This window comes from Petaurus breviceps, unplaced genomic scaffold (assembly GCF_028583685.1).
Source record: "Petaurus breviceps papuanus isolate PSGF00001 unplaced genomic scaffold, PetGlider_PUasm1.0 90740, whole genome shotgun sequence".
NCBI classification, from domain to species: Eukaryota; Metazoa; Chordata; class Mammalia; order Diprotodontia; family Petauridae; genus Petaurus; species Petaurus breviceps.
In genome coordinates, this window is record NW_027187330.1 from 4,787,320 (window position 1) to 4,810,094 (window position 22,775).

The 22,775-nt window shown below is 37.9% G+C and overlaps 1 protein-coding gene across 13 annotated transcripts in view; it reads right to left on the reverse strand.

The window, feature by feature from the left end:
* Window positions 1-359: 359 nt before the first annotated feature.
* Window positions 360-22,775, reverse strand: part of DNMBP (dynamin binding protein) — a 113,914-nt gene continuing 91,498 nt past the window's right edge. For 12 of the 13 annotated variants that reach the window (XM_069067190.1, XM_069067185.1, XM_069067189.1 and 9 more), the window contains 11 exons: window positions 17,943-18,090; window positions 12,888-12,905; window positions 12,547-12,746; window positions 11,906-12,036; window positions 10,876-10,980; window positions 10,367-10,495; window positions 9,408-9,740; window positions 8,378-8,557; window positions 7,047-7,245; window positions 2,500-3,062; window positions 360-2,237 (listed from right to left, as the gene is read on the reverse strand). In XM_069067190.1, coding sequence (XP_068923291.1) covers window positions 2,052-2,237; window positions 2,500-3,062; window positions 7,047-7,245; window positions 8,378-8,557; window positions 9,408-9,740; window positions 10,367-10,495; window positions 10,876-10,980; window positions 11,906-12,036; window positions 12,547-12,746; window positions 12,888-12,905; window positions 17,943-18,090 — 2,192 coding nt within the window. In that variant the 3' untranslated portion in view covers window positions 360-2,051. The other variant, XM_069067192.1, reaches the window with a different exon arrangement.

The following is a 22,775-nucleotide window of genomic DNA, read 5'->3' on the forward strand; positions in this document are numbered from 1 at the left end:
AAAGACAGACTCCTTAACTCCTTGGCTAAATCCTAACTAGGATATAGTCCCTATTTGCTTAAGATCTCTTCCTTTCTTCCACCAGCCCTACCTTATCTGAGATTACTATTTTAAAACTGTTTCCTGAGCCCAGAGACTCCTTCTTCATTTAACTACTTTCCTCAATCCATTACGTATATAGGTTAAACCCTGTTACAATGAGCTCTCAAATTTTGTAGTAATGACCGTTCCTTGAAATAAAGCTTGGCTGTCTTTTGAGCATATCATACATCAAGTTTTGCTTCAATAAAAATGAGTTTTGACCAGCACTTTCTGGGATGGAATCTCCCATTCTGTTAAGTTTAAGGAAACACAGAATCCTGAGGAAAGCATTCATTTATTTAAAAAGCTGCTTATTTTTATGGCACCTATTAAGAAATGTCCAAAGACCAAAAATACGTTGAATAAAAGATAAAATATGCCAAGGGCCATTCACTTAAAAAAAATTTATTTACAAAAAAGAACTAGTTCAGTATCCACAACTCTAAAATTACTCACAGTCCAAGAGTAAAAGAGAGAACCACTCCTTCTCTTCTGAGTAAGACCTCTCCTGCTGGGAGGGAAAGGGCATGTTGTTATCTTCATAATTCATTCTAGGATGGCTTGATTTTTGAGGAGCAGAAGCTGAAAGGGGGGTTCCAGAGAGACTGATCTTCTGAATACTCAATCAAGACAGGAACACTCTTGTAAACAAATAGCATCATGCCTTAGCTGGGGGTGGTGGTCGTATGCTATCATGTGTTTTAGTGGAAAATGACCCTGACATGAGTATGGATTGGGGAATGTGTTCTGAGACGACAGAAAATATGGAGCAGGTCTTGGCAACCCTATGTCTAGATATGGACATATGCACATTTCCTTCTTATTTTGAGTGTATGACCCTATTTTCCTTCTCCAGCTTCAGTCCACCTCAGAAAGCTCCCTAATGACTTGAGGAAATCCTAGTCTAACAAGGAGGCTACCTTTTTAGAATCAAGGGATATACTAGGGAAGGGAGGCCTTGCTGGACCAAGGAGGGCAAAACTTCCCTGGAGATGTTCCAACATCCCAAATCTAAAGCTCTTTACAGAATGGCAGCAACTGTAGCCCTACTGGGTTAGGGCAGTGGAATCAACTATAGAAAGGATATGTGAAAGGATCATTCACATTTAATGTGATCATAAAAAAGGGTCATTTCCACTTGGGTGAAGGTGAGCTATAATGGGAAGAACTATTCTATGCCTCATGACAGGAGAAAGGATTCGTTCAGGTGAAGGGCATATAGAAAATAAACACCCCTAGCACCTCAGGAGTAAAGAAAAAGCTGATGTTTCACATACCAGATCTGGAGAAGGGAGAAACATTTTAGTAAAAGGACTGTTAGTATTTGGGGACTTTTTCAAATTGGGGATATGTGTTTATATATTGGAGAATGGCGGTATCAAGGGGGCTTACAATCATTAGGTCTGTTAGGTCCAACAATGTCACTGTCACGTGTAAGGAACCAACCAGAAGCAGTTTGAAATGGGTCACAGGTCAGGCTACGACTCAAATAACTACCACCTTTCACTTGTTCCAAGTCAGCATCTCATCACTGGATCCCGGAGCTATGCACAAGCTCAAATCCAGCTATAGCATAGCAAGCTGTGCCCATCACCCCTAAGATCCTGAGGCTAAGGCACTATCACCATCATATGCAGGAATACCATTTTTCTGGTTGCAAATGTTCTTTCCCTATGTGGATTCCAGGCCTGTCTCTCCCCTTAGTGGTGTCTGAACTACCTCTAAGTCCCGGGTCCATTTTTAAGTTCTACTAATTCTAATGAGCAGCAGCATTCATAATACCATTGCAGACAACAAGGTTTCAATCTTGTACTCTGCCATTCCATAGTTAAACAGTGCAGACAAACCCTCTATATCAGATATAGGTGGCATAGTGCCCCTTTTTTCTCTCTTTTCTTCAGTGGGCTCCTAGAACCCCTGCTGCCAGCTGGAAACAAAAGCACCAGGACTGAATAGGAAGCAGTGCAGATTCAGGTGTACTCAGTTTTTCGGATGTAATTGGATGGAACATAGCCTCTCTTCCCGTTTAATTCAGCCAACCACCATTCCTTGTTTCCTGTAACATCTTTGAACTCAAGGATCCTGAGTTTCTGATTGGCCAACACACTCAATTCATTTGGGCTCCGGGCCTTGAAAGTGTAGACAGCAAAATAAACCTGTGTGAGATAAGAGAATGAGTTAGCAATAGAGCACTGGAAACCAAAACTCACCCTTCATCCTTCTGGGGACCTGAATTCATGGCCTTAAGGCTGGAAAAAACTCAACCCAGTTACTGGGTGGTCCAGTGCTACAAAAGAAGGCTCCCAATTATAGTTCTTTAAGGATCAATTACACCCTCACATGACCAACCCAAAGGAAAAAGTAGTACTTATCCTATTCTATCTCTTAGTAAATCTGAGGCCCTTGGGTAGCACTCACCTGGTTGCCTGTGGCCTCAACACTTTCCAGTTCTTCATTCTCATCTTCCACTGAGGGTAGCATCTTTGAATATCCCTTTAAGAGGTCTCCCCCTTGCCGAGGCTGCCCACTACGTCGTGGTGCTACTTGGCTAACTGTTTCAGGGTGACTGGAGTGTCGGTAGCCTCTCAAGGCAGAAGTCTGTTGGTCAACATCTCTGGTTAAGTCTACTAGGTCCACAGAATTCCATGACCCAGTTTGGGAAGGAGAGTCTTTGTCTAGGAGGCATCTGGAAGGACCTTCCTCAGAAACAACTGAGTTTGAAGAAGTGTGGACATTCTCCTGACCAGACTCTTGCCACAAGGAAGAGTTCTGAGCAGGCTGCTGAAGCGGTCCTGAGGTGGAATCTGCTGCTACATTGCCAGGGTTTATGGACAAGAAATTGTTGCTATTCTGTCTGGGGAATTTGGGAGAATTGCTGTGCTCTGATTCAGTGGAGGAATGGCTGCCGACAGAAGCATCTGAGTGGCTCCGACGTGGGTTGTAGGGCTTCAAGAAGGAGCTGTACACAAAGCCTTTGGTGACTACAGTAAATAAATATAAAAGGTTAGCAGTTTTCTAGGAAGCAAAGGAATAACAAAATCAATAGTCAGGCTGCTAATAACACTCAAAAATACCAAAATGTCTAGTAACAAGAGAAAGGTCTTTAAATCACAAGATCAGTATCAGAAGGAATGTTAGAGTTCATCAAGTTCAATCAGCATGAAACAGTGGACCAAGTGTTGCACTCAAAGTCAGAAGACTGGAGCTCAAATCATGCCTCTGCTTACTGGCTCTCTGATCACTGGCAAGTTGCTTAATCTCTCTGAATCTCACATTTCCTTATCTGTAAAATGGGGATAATCTGTAAAACTTTACTGGACTGATGTACTGTTCCAATGAAATAATGTAGATGTAAACTTTTTTATAAAATGATTTATAAACTTTTATTTTTTTTTTGCTTTTTGGAGGGTAACTGGGGTTAAGTGACTTGCCCAAGGTCACACAGCTAGTGTGTGTCTGTGTGTGTGTGTGTGTCTGTGTGTGTGTTAAGTGTCTGAGGCAGGATTTGAACTCAGGTCCTCCTGACTCCAGGGCCGGTACTCTATTCACTGGGCCACCTAGCTGCCCCTCGATTTATAAACTTTTAAAGCATTAGTGATAATATCTACCATTTATATGGTGCTTTATAAATACAGTAAAAGTGGGGGTGGCTAGGTGGTGCAGTGAATAGAGTACTGCCCTGGAGTCAGGAAGCCCTGAGTTCAAATCTAGCCTCAGGCACTTAACACAAAACTAGCCATGTGACCTTGGCCAAGTCACTTAACCCCAATTACCCTACCTTCCCCCCTCCAAAAAGCAAAAACAAATACAATAAAGGCCTTCCTACCTCCACCCTGCCTACCCCACCAATGAGCTGCCTAACACAAAGGGCACTTCAACAATATTGAATTATTAAATGGAACCCTCCCCCTATACCCCATGCCAGACCCTGTGCCAAAATGAGTAATGTGAATGAACCCTATGCCATCCCTCAGACTCAGGACCACAATGACAGAGAAGGGCAACGCCCTCCCTCACCAAGCTGCTCCTCTCATCTTTAGGCACTTCTAATTGGTGGGAAGTTCTTTCTTGGATCGAGCAAAGTATATCTGGTGCTAAGTTCTGTCTCTTGTTGAATCTACTTCTGCTTTCACAGGGCCACCACTCATGTATTTCAAGGCAGAAATCACATCTCCTAAGTGTTCTCTTAGCTGGATTATAAGGAAAGCTGAGCACTGCAGAACCGATGCTTTGAAACTGTGGTTCTGGAAAAGAGAGTCCCTTTAACAGCAAGGAGATCAAATCAGTCAATACTTAAATAAATTCAGTAAAGGTTAAATGCACCTGATTAAATCCACTGAGGTACAAGAACTTGCATAATACCCTTGGGATTAGAAGGGACTCTTATGTTTTCCACTGGGAAACTGGAAGGTCATATAATGAAGCTGACGCTGAAATTATTTTGGCCACATAATGAGAAGACAGGTATCAATGGAAAAGACTCTGATGTTGGGAAAGATTAAAGGCAAAAGGAGAAGGGGACAGCAGAGGATGAGATGGACAGATAAGTGTCATGGAGACAATGAACGTGAGCTTGGACAGACTTCAGGAGATAGTGAGGACAGAAGGACCTAGGGTGCTATGATCCATGGAATCACAAAGAGTTGGACATGAATGAGTGACTGAACAAAAACAAGAAGTCTTCTCTTTCCCAGAAACATCTGCAGCTCTGTCAAATGATTCTCATGACATGGTTCTATGTCCCTAAACATCCTAGTCACGCTCTTCTGGACATGCTCCAGATAATCAATGTCCCTCTTAAAATATGCTGTCAAGCATTACTAAGAGATGTGACTGTCTATTACAAACAAGGACCTTTCTCTTTCTCCTTCTAGACACTATATTTCAATAACATGGCCATATCATATGGCTGACAGAGTTTATAGCAAATAAAGCCTCCAAAGTTTTCTTTGCATCGAGTATTGTCCTGCCATGTTTTTCTCCTACTGTACTTATGGAAGCTAGTTTTTGTTACCCAAGTCTAGATCATATTTATTTACCTAACTGGCCTATTGTCTAATCCACGTTTCTATCTCCAAGGTTACTGAGACAAGAAATATGTCCCAATGGAAAGTGTAAGGTCCCTTCTAGTCCCAACGGTGCTATGCAAATTCTTGCACCTCAATGGACTTAAATCAGGTGCACTTAACCTTTACTCACATGGACTCCTCTGGCATTCCAGGGAAACCTATGGAACCCTTCTTGGAAGAATGCTTTTAAATGCTTAAAATAAAACACAAAGGATTAGAAAGAAAACAAATTTTATTGAAATATTTTAAAAAATTTCACGTACCTCTGGGTTAGGAACCTCTAGACTAGGTGTTGCCTAAAGTTTCTACCTTGAAATCCTATTATTTGATGTGTCCTGTTGAAATCCCAACAAACTATAAGGTCTTCAAATCACAGGGTTTCTCTGATCCCCTAGTCTAATAATGACCTCTCATGCCTACTGAAAATGTCCCACTCCTAGGATGCTACGAAGTGAACAGAATGCTTATTCAATGCTTCCTCTAAATATATTACTCTGCTAAGGGCTCAAGCTACAAAAATATAATGCGACAAAATCGTTGCCCCTGAGCTCACATTGTACTTGGCGGAACAGACACCTATACAGACAACTATACAAGTGAGTGCAAGCTGAAGTAAATAGGGAATAATCGGGCAAAGGCAAGATCCAGGCAAAGCACCCTAGGAAAATCTGAAGATGGAAAAAATAATTTTAGCTGAGAACCAGGGAATGAGCAGAGCCTTGAAGACAAAGCCTCTGAAAGGCAAAGATGAGGAAGGAGTGCATTTCAAGCACAAAGGGAAAGTCTAACAAGTCCATGGATATAGGTTCATGAATGCTCTAGTAATCTAATTTCTTGGAAAAGTAGGCTGGAAGACAGACTAGAGAGGGCCCTAAATGTCAAGCTAAGGAGACTTCATTTTATGTTAATAGCAACTGGAAACCATTAAGCAGGGAAGTGACAAAATCAGCCCTTAGGAAGATTATTTTGACAGTTGGGTAAAATATAATTTGGAGAGGGAAGAATGCTAAAGGCAAAGGAGACCAATAAGACTATAAGAAGAGTTCAGATGAGAGGTGAAAAGGACTTGAATTAGAATGCAGGGAGAAAGGGATGGATATAATAAATAAAGAGGTAAAATCAACAAGGTAAGTTGGATATGGGGAGTGGGAAGGAAGAGTTAAAGAGGTGTCTGAACTTTCAAGCCTGGGTCACAAGAATACAACGAACAGAAACAGGGATGTTTTGGAGAAGGAGAGGGTTTAAGAGAGAAAATGATCAGTTCAGTTTTGGATATGTTGCATTTGAACTGCCAGTGAGACACTTGAGTGGAGATACTTAGGAGTTGGAAATGTGGGGGAGGTTAAGGCTGGATATGTAGATTTGGAGGGCATCTTCAGAGAGGTGATAACAGTACTCATGAGATGGTGCAAACACCTATTTTTACAAAAGAGGAAATGAGGATCAATCAGAGGTTAAGTAATTTTCCCAATTAGTAACTACATGACCTAGGACTTGAACCCAAGATTATTTTACCTCAAATTCTCTTTCTACTATAATGTGCTACATTTCAAAAAGCTTAAGTTATGCCAAGGAGTTAAGTTAGCTATTAGTGGTAGGATTTTACTGGCTGTAAGTTTTATTGATGTTTTTATCAAAGATATTTCCAAGATAAGATAAAGTCTCCTTTGGAGATTTAAAAGAAATGGAGAGAGTGTCATCTTTGAAGCATGGGTATCATATAGTACTATCTAAAGGTAAAGGATAAATAAAATGATGTCTATACATCTGATTCATTGAGGCAAGAATCAAAAGACATTGTTGTGTGTTCCTGAATTGCACCCAGTTCATGAATAACTCATGATACCATTTGTCCTTGCTGAGCAGCTAGCCCCAAATGCCCTCTCAAGCACTTACCTCCATTGTCAATCAGCCACCGATTCTGACTGCCCATGGGGTCCTTCTTTTTGATTACACCCACAAGGTCTCCCTCGAGAAGTGACACATCCAGGTCTTGGGCAGCATTGAAGTTCCGTTCTGCTTGGAAGAGCTTTTCAGGGGGGTATCTCACCAGAAGGGAAGCACGGAGTTCATCTGACTGTAGCATATAGCTTGGCTGAAAGGTAACACAAAAGGCACAAGTGATTAATGATGGCTCCTCATCCAGATTGATTCACAACTTACTCAGAGAGTTTCAGAAACAATGGCAAAGACCCCCTCTCACTGAAATGTAAGACCTGGGCAGAGCACTAGGCCTGCTCAGGGAGATCAGAGGTCAGACCCAGCTTCAGAGGCTTTCTAGCTCTGTGACTCATCTCTATTTGCCTTAGTTTCCTCATCTATAGACACAGGGATAAGAGCAGTGCCCATCTCCTGTGGCTGTTGTGAGGATCAAATAAGTGCTTAGCACAGTTCCTGGCACACGGTAAGCTCTATGTAAATGTTAGCTATTATCATTATGACTGCTTGGCCCCATTACAGGTATAGTCCAAGATCTTTTGTGTTAAATTTCTTCCTACCTGGGTTAAGAAAAATTGTCATTTTATCTTTATAGACATAATTTGATGGCCAAAAAGTAGGTGAATAAACTGGGGAACGAATGGATAACTGTGGTATAATAATGCAATGGGACATTCTTGTGCTGAAAGAAATCAAATATGAAGAATTTAGGGGGAAAAAGTGTTAACAGTTGAATGAATTAAATAGAACCAGGAAACTATACACGATGATTATAATTATATAAATGAAAAGAATATTCAATCAAAATCAAATACCATGTCATTGCAATGACCATTCTTGGCCTTAGAGAAGAGGGAATACACACCTCTCTTCCTCTCTTCTTTGAAGAAGAGTGGTTTGATGAGGGAGGCCACTGCTCTATGCCAGATGGTTTGGCTTACCTGTTTTTCTTTGTTATGAGGGAAAGTTCATTGAGTTTGTGTAAGGATCGGATTAATATAAAAACAAAAGGTATTAATAAAAAGGTAGTTTAAAAAATTAAAATGACAAAAGTTGGAATTTTTTTTTAAGTTACCTTTTTCATTATATAGTAAAGACAGACATTCTGTGAAAATTACAAACACATTCACTACTCCAGGTATCTTTATAGAACTGAGGCAAAAAGAGAAGAATTCTTATTTTCCATCTGCTACAATATTTAAGCTCCTATAAACTTTGTATAAAGACTGTTTCTTGTCATACTGGCTTGGGTACACAAACTTCATCTATAGAGATAGTCTTGTACTCACCAAACCCTGAAGAGGCTTCCGAGAAGACTGGCGCTCCATAGTTTTTCTCTCAAAGGGCTTCTTAGTGGCTGGAAGAGACTCTGGGAAGAAAGTAAAGACCTGGAGCTGCTGAAGAACTCGGCTATGCTCTTCATGGAAGATGGCGATAAGGTTTCCCTCTCTGTCAGCAACTTTAAGCAGCTAGAGCCCACGAAAAGGAGAGCAATGATAAGGCAGGGAAAGAATCATAATGATGAAAGAACTGCAGGAATGAATGCTTCCATCAAAATTAATTCCAGAAGTTAAAGCTCTACTTCAGTCAGTCCCATGTAAAGAATCAACACCAGAGGTCTGCAGCATCAACCCTAACAAAATGAACAATATATTTATGCACAGTCAAAACACAAAACTGACCAAGTCTATTTAACCTGGTCAAGAGAAGACATGGGGACAGAGGATCCCTGACTTCAAGTATTTTGAAAGAAAGGCTGTGGAAGAATTTTTGTTTTGTTTGTTAATGAGTGGAAGTTTCAGGGAGGCTATTTTTTTTCAACATAAGGAAAAACATGACAATGATTTTAAGTGGTCCAATAGCGATATGAATTGCCTTGGGAAGAATTAAGTTTCCCATAACAAGAGGCCTTCAAGTGGAGGCTGGATGACCACTGTTAGAGATACTGTAGAGATGGCTCCTGCTCAGGTAAGGGGCACAGATTATCATCTTTCAAGCATGAGTAAGGTAAAGAATAAATCAATGACATCTTGAGAAGTAGACATCTGATTCAATGAGGCAAGAATCAAAAGATATCATCTAGTGATGATCTGTGAGGTTCTAATTCTGATGGAATAGGAGAAACTTACAGAGCAGATATCTCAACAACCATGAAGATCAAGAATACAAATTGTAGCTAGACTGGATCCAGGGCCAGATCTGATCTATTGAGATTTACATTATTCACTAGATAATACTGTCATTTACCATACCAAATGAGTGGAATTTCAGAAACAGGCTGCTCTCCCCCCATATTGCTAAAGGGAATAAGGCACTCACAGTGAGAAGTGGCTGCAACTCCTGCAGGGCCCGGTGTACAAAATCACAGTGTGCCTCTGCATAACCATGGATGCAGTTAGAGAAAAGGCCTTGGGCATAATGTCTGAATTTAGGGAGTTCATCCAACAACTGTGCATTTAAGGCCTCATAGTTGTTACGGGCAGACTGTAATTCTTCCAAAGTTTTCTTGTCCTTCAACTTTTCTGCCCGTTCTGTACAATTGTAGAAATCCAACAGCTTATCAAAGCGTTTCTGGACCAGCTTGTGGGGTCCTGTGAACATATTCAAAAGCTGATTCAAGGGTGAGATGACAAGTCGCTCTGTCCTCTCTTTCTGTGGGGAAGAAAAAGGAACATTGTTTGGGCAGATTACTTGGTCTGCTAACCCTATGTTCCTAGCCTAATTCTGTCAGTCTGCACTGTCTCACCAATATAACAATGCACTTTCTCATTGGGTATTTGTTCACATGCTGGAATATAGACCCGTTTGTGAGGATTCAGGCCAGTATAATATTCATCCACAGCAGTCCAGGATGAATGACATTATTTCACACTTCTACATTTTAAATTCCTATTTACTCACCTATCCAATTTGTGCAGCACTCACCAATATGCAAACAAATGTGTTTAGTAAGTGATGTTAATTAGATTTCCATCTGAAATTTCACCAGTTAATGTAAACTGATGATTAATGCCAAAGCATACGTCTAAAAAAAAGGTTAATATTCAAATTGCACACCAGGCTTAATTGCCTTAATTTTGTATGGCTTGAATATAACTTAAATTTAAGTAAATGGACACCATATTCCATATCCAAAAGCCTAAAGTTAGTACAACTCAAGAACCTATGAGTAATTCCTATATATTTACTTTTCTAGAACTTTTTTTCAGGACCTGGATGTCAAAGATAGTTATGAGGAGGCCAGCTTGTAAGAAATAGTACCAGAAGAAGTCACTTACAAAATCTGTGAAGAGCTGGTCACTGATATAACGATGCACTTTCTCAAACTGCTCCAAGTCTCCATTTCCCTTCTCCATACATACATCCCACATGCTAATAGCGGCCAAAACTTTCATGCATGCTGATTCCTGGAGCAAGAATCATAAAAAATACTTATAATCAAGGCAGCCTATTATAGCTGAAAGAAGACTAGATTTAAAGTCAGAAAAACTGCATTCAAATCTTGGCTCTATTTACCATCTGTGTAACTTGGTTACTTAAGCTCTCTAGAGCTGTGTCTTAATCTGTAAAATGAGGAAGTTGTACTAGTCCCTGTTCAAGGTCTATGAACCACACTCTCAAAATTAAAGGCTGCCCTTCCTTTCTGTTAATAACTTGCTAACAAATCCTACTGGGTGGGAGAAAAATACTTTGTAAGGAGATTTATTGCCTATTGCATCAAAATGAAACTTAGGGACAAATTTAAGTACATAATACATAACCATAACTTGTTGGTTATTTTACTCACACGAATATGCTGAAGGTATAGGGATAGGTCTCGAATAAAAGACTTAATAAGTCTTTCTTGCATTCTGAAGTTCTTCTCGGTTTCTTCAAATGCTTCATCTCTTATCTGTATAAAATAAACAATAAACACATGGTCTTTCTTTCTGTCCACAATCAAGTCACAATGTTTGATTAAAGCCTGAGAAACAAGTCTCCCTTAAACACTTCATCACTCCGTTTGAGTCCCAGTTTCCAAATGGACCAAACCTAACTTGCTATGCTTGACTTTTCAAGCCATATAATTTAGGTCTCTACTTTACCTATCTAAACTCATTTCCCACTATTCTTTAGCAAAAACATTGTTGTTGTCTGATCAGGTTGCTCTCATTACTGTCCCTGGCACAAGCCATACTCATTTTAGCTTCCATGCTTTCCTTCTTATTCCCTTAATCTGTAAAGCTCTTCCCTCTTCTCCCCTGACTTAACGCCTTTATGTCATATAAGGCTCATCTCAAACATTACTTCCTCATGAAGTTTCCCCTGAATTTCGAGTTTTCATTGTTCCTTCCTGTGAACTATGAGGAACTCATAGGACACACTATATAATTAGATACTTGGTTATATTTTGTTCTCATTTTTAAATGTTATGTTAGTCTCATCTCTGTCTGATGGTCAAGAGACAAATTTCATGTATCTGTATTTCCAATTATGTATTCAAAGAACAGTGGCCTCAGGTTCCTAAATTTAAATGCTGACATATACTACAGTGATTAACTAAGGAAGGGAGAAAATTTCTGGAATGAAAAGTGGTGGGAGGAGAGGGAAGGTAGCAGATATCTGGGGATTAGTGAAGAAATGTGCCATAAGTCACTCCCTAAGTTATGGTATATATTCCAGGAGACAGATAAGGCTCTATCTACTCTTAAGAAAAGTGCTTTTTCTTCTTCAACTCAAACTCACGTACAGAACTCATGCATAACTAGTTACACCAGCTAATTATGAACAAACATCAATTTTTTTCTTCAGTAGCTCAAGATATGCTAGGATATTACCTGAGGAGCAAAGCCTGTGAGGTGCTTCAAGTGACTGCTTACTCTGTTGGATTTTTTAATGATGGAATGGATGTTAAGTTTAGAGATTTTCTCCATTAGGCTGTCTTCATCTCCTTTACGGTACTTGAGGACTAAAGAGCAAAACTCAAGTTAGTTACTGAACAAATACTCTCTAAAACAGTGATAGGAATTGGAATATTTGGCTATAAAACTGGGATTTAGTACCAAAACAAGACTTAACCCCCATCCTCACTGAAGAAACAGAATGATATACACTATACATACTGACTACAACTATGTAAAAATTACAATAAAATCCCTAAAATATACAACTGGGGAAATAAGAGCTCCGAAAACAAAATGGAATCAATGTTTTTGTTACTATCTTGTTAAAGTTACATAGCTAAAATAACTGAAGTCATAGTTGTATTATGATTTCATTTATGCATCTGTGTATCTAAATGTTGATTTTTGTTTGTAGTTACTTAGTTTAGAATGACTATTTATAAAAATTATATCCCCAAGTAATTCCACCACTCTCCACTGTAACTTTCAACTATCTCTTCTGCCAACCTCTCTTAAAGGGGCTTTTCTTCTCATAACCTCCTTCTTTTCTTGGAATTCTGCCATGCCAATCTTACCCAGGTCCTTTCGACGTTTATATTCATTGATGTTTACATTGATCTCCTTGACTGCAAGGACAGCATTGGTTAAAGGAACTTTGTCAGGATGAGACTCTGGAGTGGAATTCAGGAGCTCCATTAGCAGCAGTGGGTAACGCATAACTCTCTGCACTGGTTTGATAAGGAAGGAGCCTAAGTTAATGTAGTTTGTGCAACCCCTATAGAAGAAAAAGAGGTTTTCATCAATCACAATTTTTGTGTCACTTACATGCAAAACATAATATCTATGCTTATAAAAGAATGGGAAAAACCAATGAACAAATGAATGGACTGACACAGCAAGTAACAAAGGAACTTACCATTCACTGTAGAGGCTCCTATAAGGCAGAGAACATGGAAAGAAAAGAAAGAACTTGTTAGCAGCTTTTCACATTAGTCTCAAGGCATGGGTATCCACTGTTTACACCAAATCACATGGGAAAGGAGGAAACCAGAAATTCTTGCCATATCTAGGCTACTAGTAAGAAGAGATAAACCTCATAACTTAAAGTATTTCTTTACTCAGGCATCTGGTACTGCACAAGGACTGGACTTGGGATTTAGAATTTGAGAAAGATTTATGTGTCTGTCCTCTCTCCCACTTCCCACCCACTCCCTGCAATGGCTGGTTTGGCAAATAGCTTTTTCTCAAATGTTGGTAGGAAAAGTGAAGAATTAAATCTCTAACCTCGTATATACATAAATGAAGAATCTATGATCTAACACATCTTATTCTTTGCAGCCTCCCTTAAAGATCTAGAACTCTGTTATATCTAGGGAAATATGGCTTGATGATTTGCCAACAGTAACAGTACTTAGTCTTTGTCCCTATCCTGGGGATTATTTGCTTCAATAGTCTCTCTTCCTTATGCTTTAGGGAAAGTTTTGGTCCCCTTGAACCCACTAACCTAGAAATGTTAACTCAACACAGGGAGAACATCCAAACATAAATCAACCCAAAAGTTCAACTAAAAAGTCCCTGTAAGTAAAGTTAAAAGGAAAAACAAAGCATAATGATAGGATTTTAGCATGGACCTCTAAACCATAAGGTACAGAAACCCCTAGGTCAAAACTGGTAGAGAGAAAGGATTTTAACTACTCAAGGATCTTGGGGAAAAATAATAGTATACAAATCATTATTTAAGAGCTTGTGAATAAGAAAAATTAGAATAGTACCAACTTTTCCTCACAAAAAGTGAAATACACTGGAGTGAACTGTAAAGGGAATGATTTCAGTAACTTTAGAGACAGAAATGAACAGATAAAAATTTCAGAAAAACAGAAAATATTAAAGAAGATCAAGTTTGGAGTTGTGAGGACCTACTTTACATCAATAAGAATGACAAATGATGGAGGGGCTACAGGAAAACAGAAACAGTGATGCACTATTGAGGGAGCTACAAACTGATTTAGCAGTTCTGGAAAGCTATTTAGAACCATGCCCCAAATATTACTAAACTATATATACATGTATCTTCTGATTCATCAGTATCACTACTAAGCCTATACTCTAAAGAAATCAAAGAAAGAGGAAATGGATCCATATATACAAAAACATCTATTGCTATTCTTGTTGCAGTAGCAAAAAATTAGTATGTTGCCCATCACTTGGGAAATGGCCAAACAAATTATGGCATATGGATGTAATATAATACTATTGTGCCATAAGAAAGGATGAAGAAGATAGTTTTAGAGAAAGCTGAGAAGACTTACATGAAGTGAACAGAAACAGAATGATTTATACAATAACAATGCCATAAAAGTCTTAATTAAGAACTCTGATTAATGAAATGACCAATCACAATTCCAACCCGACAGAGAGGTGATGACTCAGGATGCAGAGTAAGACATATTTTTTGTACGTGTGCAATGCAGGAATTTATTTTGTTTGACTACACATATCTGTTAGAAGGGTTTTGTTTTTCATTATTCCCCTCCCCCCCTCCCCACCCAATGTGGGGTGTGGGAGGGATGGAAAAAATTTTTAAATAAAACAAAAACAAACAAAAAACAACCATTCCAGTGCAAAATAAAATCTATAAACCTATGAACTTATTAGCATTTTCCAAGTTAAAGAAAAGATCAAGTTAATACAAAAGCTCAGGGACAGAGGCAGTTCAAGCAAGCTAGATCTTTTTAAGCTAATAATTTTAGTGAGATGGAACAGATTATAACAGAAAAGCCAAGAAAAGTAAAAGTTATTAAATGTGCTAAATTCAGAACCACAGGAGATCTACAAAGCAAATGGCAAGGGTACCAAAAGTTTCTAAGGAAAAATAGAAAATCTACATTACTATAATGGAAAATATGAAGGAAGAATCCAATCTCGGTAAACACAAAATTTGGAAAGTAAAAGAAAAAAGAATACATAGCATGTCAGTAATAAGTTGTAAGAAACTGTTCTTTAGGGGCGGCCAGGTGGCTCAGGGAGTAAGAGCACCGGCTCCAGTGTCGGAATGACCTGGATCAAATCCGGGCTCAGATACTCAGCACCACACCCAGAAATAACTGGCCGTGTAACCTTGAGCAAGTTACTTAACCCCGATTGCTTTAAAAAAAAAAAGAATTAAAGAAATTGTTCTTTACATCTGACAAAAAGAAGTCAGTAGAAATCTTAATGTCAATAGTTAAAAAAATTTATTTAGCAACTAAAGTTATGCTATAAATAGAGGATATGCTATGTAAAGTAAATCAAAGTTCCTAAAAAGATAACAATGGTATTAAGAGTCAAGTGAAGGATAGAGATGCTACTGTTGGGGAATTGAAGAGGAGGATGTGGTGATAACATAGTGAAAAGACATTCTGGCCTTGGAAAAGAACCACTGTGGCAGGTATGGAGTTCAGGGGCTAAATTCAGAAATTATAAAAGAAAAAAAATTGTGGCAAAGACAAAGATGATGTAGAGTATATAGTGTTGGGCTTAGAGTCAGGAAGACCTGGGTTCAAATTCCATATCTGATACTAATTTGTGAACTTGGGTTAAGTCACTTTAACCTCTATTGCAGGGTATGCTGAGGTCAGGCAGGACCAGCTGTTAAATTCCCAGCTAGGCATTTACACCTTGAAAAGGAGAAAATCAGGTCTTTGATTGTTTTGCTGATTTTCTAGACTTATGAAGAGTAAGTTAACAATGCAGATTAAATTTAAAAGTATATTATGCTGATATTAAACATTAATCAGCACACCCTAGTCTCTCTGCTTCAATGAGGGCTTGCAATAGAGGGGTGGAAGTGACTAAGGAGAGGAGGTGTGTATAAGAAAGATGTTAGAAAGATTACAGAGGATAACACAGAAAGATCTCCATACGTTCCTTCTCTCTCCCATGCCTCCCATACAATTTCCCTTATCTCACACACCATAATTAAAAAAAAATAGGGACTACCTATTTTTGTTCCCTTTTAGGGATTAGGCTTATAAAACCTTATTTAGGATTGTAGAAGGAGGTAGGTAAGAAGAAGGCACTAGGTTTGGTTTGGGAACAATGGCGATTTGAAATTTACTATGGTGTATGCTGTTTCAGGCAGGGTCAGTGAGTAATATACTAAGAGAAGGAACTTAGAGCATGCAAAGGATGACATAAGAGCAGGGAAATAACCCCTGAATTAAGAAGGATTTTATGAGAATAAAAAAGCAGTTCAAGGGATAGAAAAAGAGATCTAAAAGGAAAAGTTAAAGAAGGTAGAGTTAACAGGAAAAAAGTAAGGACTCAGAATCTAGGATTCAACTCTTAAAAAGAGCTTCTCTCCTGATGATAAAGCATACTTTCTATTTCCAGGGAGAGAGGCAATTTGATGTAGCAGTTCTCAGACTTTCTGGCTTCAGGATCCCTTTACATTCTTAAAAAAAATTATTAAGAATCCCACAAAGAGCTTTTGTTTGTTAATTATATTCATTGATATTTATTGTATTAGAAATTAAAATGTCTTAGTAGTATTATTAAAATGGTTTTGACTTTGTAGACCCCTTAAGAGGGACTTGGGGGCCATGTTTTGATAACAGCTGAACTAGAGATAGAATAAAGTATTCCAGAAATGACCGACTGACTATACTTGTCTTGGCAGTTTTTTGGGGGGGGAGATGAAAGTAGGGGTGTGGGTGGGTAGTAACAGTGATACAACTAAAGAAAAACTAAAAAGAACATCAAAGAAACAATAAAAAATGCCCAGGAGAAAGCAGAAGTTCAAAAGGAGACAGAGACAAGTAGGGCAGTGTTGTTACTATTGTGTTAAAATTAAAATGTACTTTTGTTATGTTTATTGATGTTGATTAAATTCATATTAAAAAACAACATTTAAAAAAATTTTAAAGGACTTTTTATAGTATCTAGTACAGTACACGTATATAATTCTTGCTGCAATACTTCCAGGACCTGTAATTTCTCTGATATGGGTACAGATACAGACCAAAATCCCTCCAAATCTTAGGAGACAGTATTCATGAAATGCTGTGGTCAACAAAAGTCATTATCCTCTGATCATTACACTCTCTGAATTTAGCAAGGCTAGTGGGCAGGTAACAGACAGCCTGTCACAGGACCAGCAAGGTGACCTACCAGGGATTGAACTCTTTTGGCATAACCTTCAAGAACCCAGAGTCATTTCTACGGTATACTACAAGGCAGAATCCATGTTAGTAAAGTGAAATAAAATAAACTGAGGCAAGAATAAGCAAGGAATCCTGATAAGGCCTTAAGAGGGACTGATACTTTGTGCACTGATAATTCAATGAAATGCAAGTTATTAAGAAATATAATTATACTATATTTAATATATATGATACGATAATATGGAATATATTAATATATAACAGCACGGTATATAATATGGTATATATTAATATAGTTATATGAGATATAAATGTGTAGTATATATAATTATATGCCATATGATATATAGCATATTATAACATGTCACATATTATATATGCATTAATATATTACATCATTATATAATGTGTTAATATAGTAAATGTTTGAAGTGATATTTAATATTATTTCTAATAAAATGTTTAATTAAAACAGAGTCATCTTCTTTCTATCTTCCCCTCCTCCCCTGCCCTGTGTTACCTCCCACAAACCAATAAATGATAGCCTTTCTAGCCTTGGGTAGGTAGGTCTTAGAATCTCAAGGTAATTTTTTGGTCGCCAGGAAGTTGGGATGGTTCCATAGTTATCCTGGAAATTTTAGGCCTGGGCCATTTAAGACTCCTTTCAGGTTCATGACTCTATGATTCAAAATATCTCTTTGACATATCAGTCTGAGTTATGAAATAGGCCAGAGCTAAGAGGAAGTAAGAGTAGAAAAAGAGAAAAAAGAGCAGAGAGGGTAGAAAGAACCAATGGATTGAAGGAGAGACAAAAAGATCAAAGTTCCTACTTAAGGTTTTCCAAGTATTCTATAAGATGCTTCTGAATCTTCTCCTCTTTCTCATAGATCTCCAGCAGTGCAATGGCCTCATCATGATTCTGGCAGTATACTTTGTATACCCCCTCAAGTTCATCCCGATGCTCCAAGAATACAGGTCCTTTAAAATAGAGAGGGATATTAAGCAATCCAAGTATAAATAGCTTTCTTCTTGATCAAATTCACTTTGAGATACTTAAGATATATCACACACAATGTTAACTTGAAAGTATTACATGAACAGGAGTTTGGTTAAAAATGGATACCTTTATTACCAAGTTCATTATTAGTCTACTACTCCTAATTAAAAGAGCAAGAATACTGAAAAAAATTCAAGTGAGGTATGGTGTTTTTTTTTAAAACAAAAACACTGAGAACTATATTAAAAAGAAATTTTCAGTCTACATTTGTTTTTACTTCCCATTAAGTACTAAATAAACCTGTAAAGCATAACAATGTCTCTCAATAACTAGATAGAACTGAACACTGAGACCATCTGATGAGAACTCTCAACTCTCTTTGGCACAGTTTGCTAAAATTCTCAATGCCTTTGCTCATCTTTTTCTTTATCCTCCATTCTCAAAAAATGAGATGGCTCTCTTCCTTGCCTAGTCTTCTGCCTAATACCTCAATCCCATTCCCTCCAACATCTTCTGGGATCTTGTCCTATAAAACATTGTGTGTGTGTGTGTGTGTGTGTGTGTGTGTCTCACACACACACAACTCCCACCCATGCAATATTTCTTATTTTAAAGTTTTATTTGTTGCCTTATTTAGGATACTAACTCTTTCCCAGCAAATCCTTCCTTGAATGCAGAAAAACATTTAAGTAAAGCTAAAAAAGCACAGTAAGTAACCACATTTGACAACAGATAGCACCTCCTACATCCATCATATTCTACTGAAGGGAATATCCAAGTCACTTATTTCTGTAAATGACACAATCATTCCCCAAGTTACCCAGGTACAGTCTTAAGAGTCATCTTTGCTTTTCCCCTTTACTTTACACCCTACATTTCTTCCTTAGCACTGTCTCAGAGGGTCTCCTTTTTCTCCACTCCCATTGCCACCATTCTAATACAGGCCTTAACAACTCATTCATTATTGCAAAAGTCTCTTAACTGGTCTCTCTGACAGAGACCTTTCCAAACTAACTCGGATTCTGCTGCCTGAGTAATCTTCCTAAAACATAGTACTTCATTTAATTCTTTAAAGAGGACATTCAAACCATTTAGCAAACGACTTCTAAGCTAGCTTTCTAACCTTATTATGGATTATTTTCCATTCAGGCATTCTTCTGTGTAGTCAAACTGGACTTCTTGTTGTCCCTCAAACATGACATGCCATCTCTTATATCTGGAAATCTTTAGTTCCTGGAATTTACTCTCTCCTCACTTTTCTCTTGAAACCTCTAAGTCTCCTTCAAAGTTCCGCCCAAACACCCCACACCCCTTCTTTTAAAGGAGGCCTTTCCTAATTCTCCTGGAAGTGCCTCCACCTTCACCTAACCTTACATGTATTTTGCGTATGTTTATATGCATTAGTACATTCTCCCTACAGAATATAAGCTCCTTGAGAGCAGGACTTTTGTCTTTGTACTTCCTGCATCTAGTACACTGCATGCTGACTGAATAAAAAAGTTACAAAGGTTCCTTAATGCATGTAAATCAAATCTAAACTCCTTTGCCTGGTTTTTTCAAGTCCCTCCAAAATCTGGTCATTTATCCTGTCCTTATTTTCCACTGTTCTAATATTAATTCTCTGCTCCAATGAGGTAGGTTTTCCTATTGTCTCTCAATGCATAAATATCCTTTCTGTTCTCCAACGCCCAACCCCCCTTATCTCCATGTGATCTTTATAAACCACACTTAAATGTCCTTTCTCTAAATTCTTTGTTATCAGATATAATTACCTGTCTAGACTTTAAGCACCTTATGAATAAGAAGTGTTTTATGCTTATGCTACATCTGACAAAGTGTCAATAGTCCCTTAAATATTCTGTTGATTTTCTTAAAGAAGTATCTGATTTTCTGTGTACTTATTTGATTTTGTATTTTTTTTTCCTAACGTTCCTGCTTATTACAAGCTATACAACAATCATCAATTAGGTATTCAGGAAATAGGTGAACCAGCTCCTAATCCATTCCCCTACTCAAGAGAATTCAATGTCAGCTTGTGTCCCTCAACTACCATTATAAGGCTTTAAAGGAATTTTGTAAAAGACCACAGAAGCCTGAAATTCTAGGGCCTCTATTCTAGCCCTGGCACAGACTCTATTTTTTAAAGAGTTGATTAAATTTTTTAAAAAACACTGGACTGTTACATAATGACAACATTAATATCTTAACATAATCAACTATAGAAAAATGAAGAAAGAAAAACGGTTCTGTCATCTCATTGATTTAGTAATCAGTGATGCAGACTATTAACCTGTTCATGCATGTTTCTGCTATGCAACTCTTATGCAGACCTCCAGAAACAGTGAACAGGGTTACACCCAATATTTTGAAGCTCTTTCTCAGTTTCTTCTGATATTACAAGGTACCAAGGGGAGCACTAGGAGAGCACTTATCTTTCAATCTTGTCATTTGACTAGCCCATCTGTTCATCATATAATTACTCAAAAACGTCCTTTACTCCTGTTCTTTGGAATGTTTCCCTGGTCATATGGTACAGCCATCTCACATCCACCACATGCCTTCCCAATGCTCTCTGAATGATATTCATCTTTAGCTCTTCAGAATCAGTGAGTGCTGTTCTACATTTCACTGCCATCTAATAACAGCAATAAAATGTTAGGTATTGAAAAGACGGACCTTTGCTTTCATGGGTAGCATGGAGTCAATAAAACAATTTAGCAATTTGCCTGAAACAACAGAAGCAAGGCCTTCTCTCTTCCTCCTTTTCAGCTCTGGGTCCACTTATCATCCATTTATGCTGTTTCAGAAATACCCATTGTTAGCAAAATTCTATATGGTGTCCATCCAAATGCACGTCAAAATCTGGGCAACAGATATTCTTTATCCACTGCCTTTTCTTGTATGGACACAGGTCAAACTCTTTTGAGTCAACACTGATTTTTACCAGAAGGACCTGCAGTGTGCTAAGGTTTAATGCAGTCAGAACTATGTCCAGAAGACTTTGCTACTAACAAGAAATCCTTCCTTGACTCCATATTCTTCTGGAACTCCTTTATCACAGCAGCAAATACCTTTGATTAGCATACTCCTGTCTTAAGCCTTACCAGAAGTTTATGAGAATCACTGAAACAGATTTATTTCTGTTGTTCCATCTCCCAAGTAATACTGAATCATTTTGATGGCAGACACTTTGCTCTAAAAGGGCCTGGGTTTTTTTTTCTACTCAATCAAATGCTTTTTCATAGTTAACAAAGAGTAAGTAAAAGGAGATCTTAAATTCTTTTAATTTCTTTTAATTTTCACTGTGAGATGAAAAAGATGTAACATATTAGTTAATATCACTTGTGAAAAAGTCTTGCTTGTTCTGATCCCCTCCCTCGTTGAGTATGCCCTTAGTTCATGGGTAGATGATTACTATAAAGATTTTGTATAGATGAGAGTGGGCACATAGATCTGTGGTTACTGATGTCCTCTTGGTCACCTTTTTTTAGTATTAATAAGGTCCAAGATTTTTTCCATACCTCTCATGTCTTCCTCTCCTTCAAATACCTTGCATGCTGGTCCCTTAATCCCTTTACAATAGTTTTTGGGCTACCACTGATCTTTCTATGGATTCTTGGTCTAATCCAGTTGTTTCTGCTATCTTTGTTCTCTTTAATAACATTTTTATCTATTCTGTAAGTACCTCAGGGATTGTGATGCTGGATCATCGTCTTCAATGGCAAAAACTGTTAAAATGGTTTTTAAAAATCGTTTTCATTTTTTCTGTTTGTAAGTCATTCTTCTATTTTCATCTTGAATGCCCTTAGGATTATTTTGCCTAGTTGCATATCTTACCAAGATTTCTTTAAAATGGTTTTATCTTCCATTGCTTCTCTCTGATCTATGAGACAATACTGCTCATAATCATCCAATATGTTTCTTCATAGGAGTTTACAGATGAGTTTATATTCTAACCTAGTGTTGCCTTTGACAGCCATCTCTCTCTGTGTGGCAGCAATTTAAGCATATGCCAACCCAGGTGCTTTCTTGGTTCTTTTGGTTTCCCTGTTGTGGCAATTAATTTACATTGATTAACCTTCTGGACAAAATTATTATAGTAAGATGGATAAAACATAAAAGGTAGGAATACCAGGTAGGTATTCTAGGTACGAACTGATGATAGCTAGGAACAAGGTGGTGGCAGTGATAAAAAAGAAAAAAAAATGTTTCTAATAAATGACAAAATATGGTATGTACTGGATATAGGAGATGAAGAGTCAAAGGTCACTTCAAGGTTTCTAGGCCAGAGATTAGAATAATGGAGATACCACTAAAAGATATGAAAATAGCTGTGTGGAGGCTTTTTTTTTTAAAGTAGAGGAGGAGAAAGAAGATAACCAGTTCAGATAAAGCATTTATTTAATGATTACCAACTAGAGGAAGGTACTATAATGTTACTATACAAATAAGATCCTGAAAGAGGCAAGACTTGAGTCCACTGAAGAATGGGAAAGATTTGCACAGGCAGCTTTAGGGGCTTGGAAGTCATTCAGGGTAAATCTTTGGACATTTGGATTTTTCTAGAACTCTGGAGTTACCAATTATATTGGGAATGCTTTAATCAACTATTACTCTACTAAAATTGCTAAATTAGAGTGGCATCTCCTTTTAATTCCTCTGTTCA